Below are 12,246 nucleotides of genomic sequence, written 5' to 3'. Positions count from 1 at the left end.
AGGTGTAATTTAAGCATACTGTCTCAACCACAAAAAAAGAATATTATTTTAAATTCCATTAAAGTCATAATCTGTTATAGAAATTTTACAAATTATTTTCTGGTACTAGCATTTTATTATACTGAATTCTAAAATGATTAGGACATAGATCAACCTTAAAATGTGTTATGTTGAGATTTTTTAAATCTACTTTCTTTTGCAATAGAAAATTGTTATTAAAATGACTGTAAGCCCACAAAAATTGCCATGGCAGTCATAAATACCACTCTGATGATAAAAGATAATCTTGCTAGATTGAGAAGCTACAGTCTGGGAAGCCGTATTAGATCAGGTTATGGTTTTTGGGTTGTGATACCCAAAGAAATTCAAATTGTACCTCTAAGTTTAATGATCACACATTGACAACATGCATACCTGCTTCTCTACGCTGACATTTGCGAGACCAGTTAAGGTATAACCTGTAAACCAAATTTCTCTTCTTCTGTTTCTCACTCTTTCTTTTCTCCCCCAGCCCAGAATTAGTTACTGCTGACAGTTCAAGCAAGAAAATGTGTTCCTGGTACTTAATATTTCTCCACTGGGTTCGACCTCAGCTAAAGAAAATGCTTTCAGGGCTTCCCTGGTGGCGCAGTGGTTGAGAATCCGCCTGCGGATGCAGGGGACACGGGTTCGTGCCCCGGTCCGGGAAGATCCCACATGCCGCGGAGCGGCTGGGCCCGTGAGCCATGGCCGCTGGGCCTGTGCATCCGGAGCCTGTGCTCCGCAACGGGAGAGGCCACAGCAGTGAGAGGCCCGCGTACCACCAAAAAAAAAAAAAAAAAAAAAAGAAAATGCTTTCATAACTGTCTTACATCACGAACTATTATTATACAGCCCCAAACCCAAATCTATCAAATAGCAGCTTTCTGAAGTAGAAGGAAAGGCGAAATCTTTATCACCATGAAAGGGCGTGTTTTAAGGCAAGAACAATTCACCTCTGATATGAAGTACAGGGTCCCACGGTGTCTGTACAGCCGTGCTGAGGGCTGAAGTTGAATAGCTTTAGTGAGATCATTCACTGCTTCATTAATTCGTCCCAGAGGGGACAGAATCTATAAACCCAAAAATGTAATTAGGGGAGAAAAGTCCCAGTGATCGCACCTACAACTGTCAATGTTTTTGACTTTTCAATTCCGCTTTACCACCCCACATTCATAATGTGACTCTCTCAGCAGTCTAGAACCCTTGACACCACGTACTATGCAGTGAGGTTCAAAGTCAACAGCTGAGGGGCTGCCGGTCTTGTCCGGCCAAGGGGATGCGGACGAACTACGACCATGGCAACGGCCTTGTCACTGTTTCCTGTTCTAGGTCAAAGCAGATGTTGCTTTTCTTGAGGTGTGACCATTTGTTCCCCAACCTCTCATGTACGTTTCAAAACAAAATTTGGCACGTCAAACTCATCTGAAAGATAACTTTGAACCATTAAAACAGAGGAATCGTTAAGCACAGATTGGAGTCCCCCATGGTGTCTAGCTATGCCGTCTGTAGTATTGAGTGCTGAATGGCAATTTCTAGGATTCCAGGTGTTTTGTAAGCCCTCTCCTGTGAACGACTCTCAACTCATCAGTCACGATCTGCAAGGCCGTGAAGAAACGTCTGCAGGCCTGTTCTGAATGCTCTTCTGATCCAGCAATCGGTTGTGTTCAGGCAACAATGACAATACAGAAGACAGCTCAGAATGCAGAAGTTCACCCAAATGACATAAGAAAACCCTAAATGGGTATCAGTATTCATGCAATCAAGCTCAAGCAATTTATCCGGAATAAATGTCCTTAAATTAGGGTTAATTTTGTTCTTATAATACATCATTTCCATCAAGTTTTACTAACTGGTTTCCTCCTCTGCAGGAGCTTAAAACCAGCAAGAGAGAGAAGATTCAGGCAGGTACATCACCAGGGGCAAGAAAGCTCAGAGAGAGAAAAGAAATGGAAAATATGCCCTTAGAATTCAAGAAGCATAGTGGTCTAGGGTTATCTTTTCAAAGGAAAAACATCCCAACCCAGTATATTAACCCCTAGAGACATAAGTGAATTATCACACCCTAGCACAACAATCAATATGCATAATAATGACCAGAGTAACTAAAAAACGTTAAATTATGTTCACTAAATATAGACTATTTCAGAAAGTATAAAAGTGAAAGCTTTCTTATAAAATAATTCCTGACATATATAACTGGTATCCTGTAATTTAGCCCGAAGAATCACTATGTCATGACATTATTGCCTGATAATGCCAGAAAAGGGGGATATTACTATATATTTTTAAGATCACTGGAAATCACTTTTCTGATTACTAACATCATTTGGGGTACACAATTAGCTTTTTATTAGATATACAAATTTTCTAAAGCTGCTAAATAAGTCTTCTTTCTAAGTGTGCTTAATTAAATGCATGCTTTATCATAACATTTTAGCACAGCATCAGCATAATGGCGGGGAAAAGCACAGTACCCACTCCCTGGAGCAGAAGGTCACCAAGTGAGCCACCAAACACTCACCCTAAAAACCAACAGGACTCTCTTGTAGCAGCGAGCAGATTACGGTCACTTAACCCTTAGGGTTACAATCCAAAAGTGACATGAGAAAACGAATTCTTTCATTAACTGAGAAGGAATTTCCTTCAGAAAGCCAAATCCCCAATAAAACAAAAAACTCATTTTAAGAACCTGAACTGTAACTTAAGATGCTATAATTTTGAGAACAAAAAAAATCACAAATGCAGTTTAAAATATACTAAAACACTTAGCGTGCCCTTTGCTTGCTAAGTTTTCTCCCCCAAGAGAGGGGGGAAAAGTCATTTGTCCCTTTAGTCCAACTATGAAATCCCACCAGATCAGATAATTAAAAGTTACGTTTTATTCAGATTGAAAACATCAACATAAATTCTAAAGCATTTCGTATGGTTAAATGTGCAGTAAAATAAATATGAAACCTCGATAGTTTACTATTGTTTTATGAAAATGGTAAAATAGACCCATTTCATTTAAAAACATTAAAAGGGGTGCCTTTGCAAACATTCCTTTCTTTGGCCTGAACACCCTTCTCTACCTTGCTCCCCAGGACATGGTTTCTGACCAGCTCCAGCATCACCCCTTTACCGGGGCCTCTGCGAACACCGCCCACGCCACGCTTCTCCTCTCGCCAATCTGTCGCAGGGCTCCAGCAGACCATGCTTCTCTGCCTCCTGACCAAGCAGCCCCTCTCCTGGTGCCCACTGTCACACACGTTACCTGGAACTGTCACCACGTGTTGCCTCTCTGTCTCCACTCTGAGTCCCAAGTTCCGGTTATGGTCACCCTTACCTGATCTACATGTCTATGTAGATAGGCATATCTCATAAAAATTACATACAAGTGTGTGCATGCACACGCGCGCACGCACACACACACGCGCACTTCCAAAGGCTATAAATCTCATTTGACCATACTGTCATATTGTTTTGCTAAAGTATGTCATGTATACAATAAACACAGTGACATATTTTTCAACAAACATTGACAGTGGTAGTACACATCATAACTGTACCCCTTAATACTAAATGTTACTGTTACATGTTAAATCAGGAGTAGCACTCGGCCCATAGTTTTCTAGTAATTTCAACTGTGTTTAAAGGCGTTACGTATGTATGGAGGAAAACATAATAGTGTACACGGGAGTTTTAAAATTTCTAAGGAATAAGATAATAGGAAAAAAATCTGAGGTTCGACTAATCCAATAACAACAGAGGGAAAAAGAAAACCACACTCACTTCTGCTCGCTGCTCAAATACCTCTGGACGATCTGGTTCCAAGGTAATTACTCGGCTCAGTTCGAACAGAGCAAGCTCAGCATTCTTAATGTCCTTGAAAAGGCATTAGCTTAGTATGAGATACACTGTTCCTCAAAACCAGCTTGAATAGATTTTCTGAAAAAACTAACAATTTAGCAATGACATAACTACTTATTTAGAAATAAATATGAACTTAGCTTCTAAACAAGAGATCAACCACGTTAAATAAGCTCTCTTACAATTATTTAACGCACTCAAGTCTACCTACCCATCAACAGCACGTGGGACCTGGCTACCTAGCCCAAGTCCCACAGAGGGCAAGACATTTTCTCAATGTAACCTATTTAAACACTGCATCAACAAATGTCAAGGGATGGGCATATGGACACCAGTGTGCAAAAGGACGCTGACCAGCGGCAGTGTGGGAACAGAGAGGAGCCGTGTCGGTGTCAATCAAAACCACTAGGCCTGGGCTTCCCTGGTGGCGCGGCGGTTGAGAGTCCGCCTGCCGATGCAGGGGACGCGGGTTCGTGCCCGGGTCCGGGAAGATCCCACGTGCTGCGGAGTGGCTGGGCCCGTGAGCCACGGCCGCTGCGCCTGTGCATCCGAAGCCTGCGCTCCGCGACGGGAGAGGCCACGGCAGTGAGAGGCCCGCGTACCGCAAAAAGAAAAAAAAAATACAAACAAACCAACCCCTAGGCCTACACACCTACACCTGGAGAAGTCTAGGTAAGCCTGTTCTCTTTAAAATTTACACATTACTTTATATCAAAAATATATGAGCATGTTACTTTTACATTAAAAGTGCATTAAAGATACAAGCAAATTTCACATCAAGATATAAAATTAAAAGAGATGAGAATGAGGAAGCAGCAGTTTATCGCTGACCTTTACTAGGGCAACTTCGGGCATTTACTGATGCCCTGAACCTAACTAGGGCTATTTATTGATGCTCTGAATGCAACATTGTTTCCTTCCTAAATGTCTTCATTCCTAAATCTGAGTTCCTGCTCGGTCTTCCTTCTCAAGTCTCAGAAATATACAAAGATTATACAAGATTTCTCCAGTAGGCCAGAAGGCAATTAGGACAGTTTTTTTTTAATTGGCAAAGATACAAAAGTGACATTTCTCCCTCAAGACAAAATTTCATTTGAATATTTTTAATATAAAATAATAGAAAAAGTTTACATAGAATGTTCAAGACTGAAAATTTGGACATCTGATCTTAGACCACTTCATTACTTACTATATACTCCCAGGAAAAGTCTTCATTTTTATACCATAGTGCCTTTGTTTGATTGGGTTGACCAAAAAGTTCATCCAGGTTTTTCCGTAACATCATGAGACATACTGTTATTCAAAACCAGCTTCAACAGGTTTTCTGAAAAAACTAGTAATTTAGTAATGACATAACTACTTATTTAGAAATAAATACGAACATCTTATGGAAAAACCTGGAGGAACTTTCTGGCCATCCAATACTTATTATAACCTTCCTCCTGCATTCCTCAGAGAAATAAGGGGAATAAGGCTCCAAAGACATATCCATCTGGGAAAGCATAATGTATGGTAACAAATTAAAAATAAATTTTACAAAAAAAACTTTGTTCTTTTATTCAACCTTTAAAAATTGTGGAAGGAACTCAGATTCTAAGTCCTACTACACTACTGATGCCCGATCTCTCTTTTACAGCAATGAGTGTTTCTCAGGAATTCAGTCAAGGTCTCGTGTTTTTCTAGGCTTATGTCCAGCTCATCATGAAATAGAGTATAGGCCGCCAAAGGCTGTCCTTTTGGAATAGAAAGTAACCTCAGAAGACCTGGGCAGAAATTCCCAACCCCCCACATCCCAGCCACTTGATCTTGGAGAAGCCCCCTACGGCCATGGTCTCATCTGTGAACTAGAATGACACCGCTGCGTGTTCCATCAGAGCCCGGGGAGCGGTGAGGGGCTCTATGGGAACCCTGGTCCGAGTCTGGTCACGTAGACACTATGGCAGGCGTAACTATTCCATACTCACATGTAATCCCTTCTTTCCATAGGCTATCCCTCGGCCATAAATTGCACTAACCAGATCAGGTTCCTCCTATTCAGACCAAAACAGAAACACGTCAAAAACCATAAACAAAACAAAAGAAAACAAATCAGTTTCTGCTTAAAGCACGTGAATGCCACAAATGACAGCTCTACATTATGCTACCACTACTCATGTCAGTCAATACACGGTCCCCAACGAAAAAAGTCTGTATTTTAAAAGCTCGTTTGAATGAGACATGAATAAGAGTTTTACATAAAAAAAAAAAAAAAACCACTTAAAAATAGAGAAAACCAACATTACTGAGCGCTGTGCTAGTTTCTTTCGCACAGTCGTCTTACTTAAAATGCAATCCTCTCAGCAACTCTATGATGGGCAGCGCCAGCAAACACAGCTCAGAGAGAAAACGGAGGTTCGAGGAAGCAGATACAGGAGTAAGGGCCTGGGTGACGCCTCCTCCTGGTTTGTCTGCTTTCAGGCAGTCATGAAATAATCTGAAAAGGAAAGAACCCGTCGGAGCCAGCACAGCCAGGAACAAGAGGTGAGTCGACTTCTCACGGGTCAGAGTGAGAACCAGACCCGTTCTGCAACCTGCTCCCATGTGGGCTGGATGCAACGCCTCTCAGGCCCAAGGACAGAGCATCTGCTGCCCCTGCCATCAAGTCCCTACGCATGGGACGGTGGCATGAACTCCCGTCTGCATTTAACCCGTGCAATTCTTAGCCTCTTCTCTGAATCCTTCCCTGCATATTTAAGAAAGAAGAGTACACAGCCTCTGGCTATAAGGTCCTGAAGGAAGAACTTGACAGGACTACAGCAGATGAGCTATTTTACAGGCTAACCTATTATCAGTCTCAAATCTGAGATAGGGTGTCTGCGGGTATTGCCGAAAAAGACACATCAACTTCAATGATGAGAAAGTGGGAAAAAATAAAGGCTAAGATGCTATACACTGAAAAACAAAAAAAAAGGCTACTATAAACAGAATCAGGTACATTGCCTCAGGTAGCAAGTGGGGGCATCACTGGCTACAACCCAGCCGGCAGATGGGCCTCATGGTATGTGGAAAAATTCAAGTAAATAATTACAGATTTCTAGCTTCTCTTGGAAAATAAAAAAATCCAACAATGACAGACCCACATTTGGGCATGAGAATGTGAGAATGTGACAAAAACATAGGCACCGGCTGCCTATTTCAATGAAGGGTGTGTATTCACCAGCTTACCATGAGCCCGCCCACTGTCTCTACACTACATCGATTCACTTTGCTCATTTAATGTGCTTCTCTGGCTCCCAGAGAGTTTTGGATTTCTGATTCATAACATGTGTGTAACTGACACGAAAGGTTGTCCATGCTATTTGCTCAATGGGAAAAAGTATGAGTTACAGAACGAGAGAGGAATGGTCGTCACTTCTTATAAATAATACTTATATAGGATTATGTGGGTCAGTAGGTACATAGAAAAAAAGCTCTCCAAAATACTAACAGTAGTTTTCTCTGGAGAGTGGGATTACTAGGTATCTTGCTATTCCGCTTAATACACTGATGCATTCCTTTTAATTGTTTAAAACAAACACCCATACAGTTATAATCAGAAAAAAATGTGTTAAGTAAGACGTATTACAGAAAATAATAGAAAACTTTGCTGTCAATTGAAAATATTGTATTTAAATAAATAAAGAGAAGATTTATTATAAATTATAGAAAATTTAGGAGATGAAGAAAAGCACAAAAAATAAGGCAAAAGGCACCCTACAATCCTGTCACCCAGAGATAACACTTTAAACATTTAAATATTCCTCTGGAGACTTCCCTGGTGGTGCAGTGGTTAAGAATCCACCTGCCAATGCAGGGGACAAAGGTTCAAGCCCTGGTCCGGGGAGATCCCACGTGCCACACAGCAAATAATCCCATGCACCACAACTACTGAACCTGAGCTCTAGAGCCCGCGTGCCGTAACTACTGAGCCCGCGTGCTGCAACTACTGAAACCCGCGCTCCTAGAGCCCATGCTCCACAACAAGAGAAGCCACAGCACTGAGAAGCCCACGCACCGCAACGAAGAGTAGCCCCCGCTCGCCGCAACTAGAGAAAAGCCCACGCGCAGCAACCAAGACCCAACACAGCCAAAAATAAATAAAATTTTTAAATAAATAAATAAACACATAAATATTCCTCCTGGCTTAAAGAAAGGCAGAGCAAGTAGTCTGAGAGAGGGATACAGGTACAGAGGGTGAGGAGAAGCAGGAAAAAGAGTTCCCCACTGAGGAACCAAAGTCAGACGGTCTTCATGCTTTTCCCGAGCAACGGCACCTGCCAGAAGACAGAACAGTCAACAGAGCAGCACCTCGGCCAGGCGGGGTGGGGCTGGTGAGCCCACGCAGCTCACGCCTGCGGGTGACTGGCCTCCAGGGAGAGGAAACCCCACTTTCAGAGAAGCTTTTCCTCCTCAACTGAGGACAACTTTATACCAGATGACAGGAGGTTAGTTAGAAAAAAGTGCATTTCAAAAACGAGTTATTCTACTTGAGTGACAGACATCTCCATACACCCTGTGGCCACACCAGCCACCTGGGGGTCGTCCTCATGCCCCCAGCCAACATATCTACTGAAGATATCCCGGTGCTTTCACCTGCTGATCCATCAGCCACTGCCCAGTTTGCAGCCTTCCTCTCTCACCTGGCTACTGCAATGGCCTTAAGCACGCTCCTGTTTCTTCCCGTCCAGTCTCCAGGCCCACACAAAGCCACCTCAGGGTGATCATGACACTCCCCTGGCTGAGACTGTTCACTGCCCCCCAGCACCTACACTAGCAAAATTCGAACATTTTCACTCTCATCCACAGTAAGAAATAGATTTTACACCGTAACCCAGTACACTCATACGTATATACATAAACATACGCACAAACACGTCAGAAACAAAAGTTTCACTAACGTCGCATCAAGAGCCTTACTACACACAATGTAATCTGGTATTTTTCATTAAAAAAATGCTAGTCTTGACTCACCAATTAATTTCAGGGCCCACTAAAGGGTAGCGCCTCATAATTTGAAAAACAGTGAGGTAACATCTAAATGCCTTTGCAAAAAGTACTGATCATTTTCCTGCCTCTCTGTTCACCTCCTTCCTCTGTCCCACTCACAATTCATACTCTAAAAATTGGCTTCATGGGACTTCCCTGGCAGTCCAGTGGTTAAGACTTTGCCTTCCAATGCAGGGGCTGTGTGGGTTCCATACCCGGACGGGGAGCTAAGATCCCACATGTCTCACGGCCAAAAAACCAAAACATAAAACAGAAGCAGTATTGTAACAAATTCAATGAAGACTTTTAAAAAATGGTCCACATCAAAAAAATAATCTTAAAAAAAAATAATAAAAATTGGCATTACTTAGTAGTTCCCTAGATACAACAGGGTCTCCCAAGCTCGGTGCATTTGCAAATGCTCTCATCTGCCTGAAACACCCACCCACGGCCTCTGTGCCCAAGAAAGTCCTTCAATCCTTGAACCCTCTCTTCTGACGCCCTCCAGATGCCCCTGGAAAATAGATACGCCCCTCTCCTCTGTTCCACTATATGTTGTATGGATGTGAGTGATTCATTCAACAAATATTTACTCAGGGCCAGCTATGAGCCATGGCCCGGCCCATGTGCTATGAATATCAAAGTAAGCGAGAACCAACACAGAAGGCAAAAAAGATTCTTGCCTTCTTGGAGCATAGCCAAAGAATCACAGACAGAAATGTAAAGTTACACCTTCGGTAAATGCTAGAGTGACAAATGGTGCTTTTAGAAAATGTATAAAGACTTAAACAAGGTTAGGAAGGATTTCATACGGAAGAGATACCTGGGCTGAGATCTGTAGAGGACGGGGGATTCCCAGAATGACTGGTGCAGGCAGCGGGGGCAGGCGGTGCAAAGGCTTAGAGGGAAGCAGGGAACACAGCATCTCCAAGCCGAGGTTGGAGAGGCAGGTAGGGACCTCATTAAGGATTTTTCTCTCTAACCTAAAAGTAGCAGCAAAGTATATATGTGTTTAAAGTACATGTTTGTATGGTGTGTACATGTGCGTGTGTGTGGAGGGTGTGAGGAGAGAAGCCAGGAACCAAGAGCCCCATCTGTCATCTGGCAGATGGAAGTGGCTCAGCCGTGGTTTGAACAGAGCCGGGCGCAGTAGACGGACAAAGGAGATACTTAGCAGGCACACAGACAGAGCTGGTGATGAAGTAAGTGGCACACGTATGTGTGGAACATGTAGCCTCACATAACCCTGTGCCACTCATTGAGCTTGGTGACACGAAAAGGATACGAGTAGGAATTCTTTTTCAGTTGTGGCGGGGGAGGATCTGGTGAGATCAGGGGAGAGCAGGCAGTTGATTTGGAACCCGTAATACTAGACTATACTACCACAATAACGAAACCTCCTTCTGTGCGGTTGGAAGAAAATTCTGAAAAGAAGAGTCAGTCGAATGGAGAAAACCTAAATATGTTACAGATGCACATGTTTGTTTTCTCTATTATTCAATTTACATGTTCTTTTTAGAGTTTATTTCCGACAGCGTAAAAGGATCTATAATTATTGTGGTTGTTACCACACCACAATATAGCCTAAACAGGTTCCTAAATTTAAATAGTAGATTTTATTGCTTTTTTTGATTGATACAACTTTATTACTTTATCACTGGCTTTGAATGTTAACAAGTCAAAACTCTTTATGAAATGCCACAATCAATTATTGTTTCAAATGAAAAAAACAGTGTTTATTTCTAAAAACAAATTGAGCTCAGAATATCATTTCAAAGTATTTTTGAATACACAAGTCTAATAATATTTACACTTTATAAAGTTTTCAGAATTTTAAATGAATTAAATTAAACTAATATTTCAATCGTCCAATATTACTCACTTTATGCAAATGCAAAATCATGGTATAATAAGACTGTTATCTTACTCGATCATGTCCACTTAAATGTCTCAATTCTCAAAAGAATCAATTTTTTTTAAACCCACAGAAGTCTAATTTACCATCTTCATTATATTATTTACATAGTGATTTTAAAATTTACAAATATTTATTTTTCCACCACAAGGCTGGCTTTTTGTTAAAACTCGAAAGTCACTGGATCAAAGACAAACGAATAAGTCAAAAACGTCACTGCACAGCAATGTAACAAGGATTAAGTTCTGTGTAAGTGGCAGGCGCACATACATATGTACATAAAAGATGGTTACAAGATCATGTGCAGAGGACTGTTTTACACCTTATCTGCTAATGTAAAAAAGAAACAAAGTTCTTTCATGAATTCAATTCCACCAGAATCAGATCAGAATCAGATGAGCTCAAGGTCACACAACTAACAGCAAAGGCCAACTGCTTCATAACACTGTCACAGCACTTACGTCACCCACCCCTGCATGAGCATCAGAGCAGCACAGACATCAGGAAAGGGTCCCACTTTCAAGAACACTATGATGGAGGTGCTGACACATGTGGAAGTGACACAAGGACACTGACGTGGAGACAATACTGACTGATACGCTTTTAAAATCAAGAGGTTCCATTGAAGACAGATCTATTAAGTCTTGAAATTGTGCTCAGTTGGAAACCTCGATGCTCAAGGAACACTGTATTCCTTTGTAGATGTGCCAAACAACCCATACTTGGATAAATATTCAAAGGAACAGTTTGAAACAACAAAGATTATGGAAATAGCACGTAAGTTTGTTCTCTGATGCTGGAGCTGAGACCACAAGAAAGTATAAAAGCTTTACATCAAAAGGTCACTCTGGAGTATGAGTGGCCCTCATGCATAGATCCAAATTTCACATTAAATGATCTTATATAAATCGTGAATATAATAAAATCCTAGCCCCCATGGCCCCATTTGTCTTCAGTTTTCTATAAATGGAGTCCGATTCTATGCACTCCTGCTTCACCCTGGAGTTCGCGGGCTGTCCGAGAGAAACACTTTGTCAGGAGATAACAAGCCAAAAAAAACGGGAAAAGCTTGTCTGTGAACAGTTATCACTGAAGATTTGTTAAACGATGTTTATTGGCTTAAAAATGAAGAGTTTTCGCACATGTGGAAGGGTCCTGCAAGGAACAGATGAACATCTGATGGCATGCACTGACAAAAAATGACCCTCCGGTGACGCTGAGTTGAGCCCTAACTTGGCGTCCCTCCACGCTTGAAGAAACGCTTTACCACTACTCTGAATACTGGATATGAAAAAGTATTGCTGGGATAAAAATCAGTTTCATTACTGCAAGACACAGTATTGCTGCATTTGCCAATAAAAGAAAAGGAAGAGCTGCTAGATTTAAAGAATGGTCATACTTTAAAAATACAACATAAAGAGACTGATTTATGCAAATTCTGCTTCATGGGAAGAAAA

General features: G+C 41.6%; 1 protein-coding gene across 8 annotated transcripts in view; it reads right to left on the bottom strand.

Moving 5' to 3' along the window:
• TTC13 (tetratricopeptide repeat domain 13) overlaps positions 1–12,246 on the bottom strand; it is a 70,076-nt gene that overhangs the window by 32,101 nt on the left and 25,729 nt on the right. For 2 of the 8 annotated variants that reach the window (XM_059053298.2, XM_059053299.2), the window contains exons 5-7: positions 5,835–5,900; positions 3,793–3,885; positions 975–1,091 (exon numbers count right to left, since the gene is read on the bottom strand). The exons of 2 other annotated variants lie outside the window; for them this stretch is intronic. In XM_059053298.2, the coding sequence (XP_058909281.1) occupies positions 975–1,091; positions 3,793–3,885; positions 5,835–5,900 (276 nt within the window). The remainder of the gene's footprint in view (positions 1–974; positions 1,092–3,792; positions 3,886–5,834; positions 5,901–12,246) is intronic. 4 more of the 8 variants (XM_059053300.2, XM_059053301.2, XM_059053302.2 and 1 more) reach the window with 2 other exon arrangements.

The sequence above is a fragment of the Kogia breviceps genome, chromosome 2 (assembly GCF_026419965.1).
Source record: "Kogia breviceps isolate mKogBre1 chromosome 2, mKogBre1 haplotype 1, whole genome shotgun sequence".
NCBI lineage: Eukaryota > Metazoa > Chordata > Mammalia > Artiodactyla > Physeteridae > Kogia > Kogia breviceps.
Note: the sequence above shows the minus strand (reverse complement) of the source record. Positions and strands in the feature narration are given on the sequence as shown.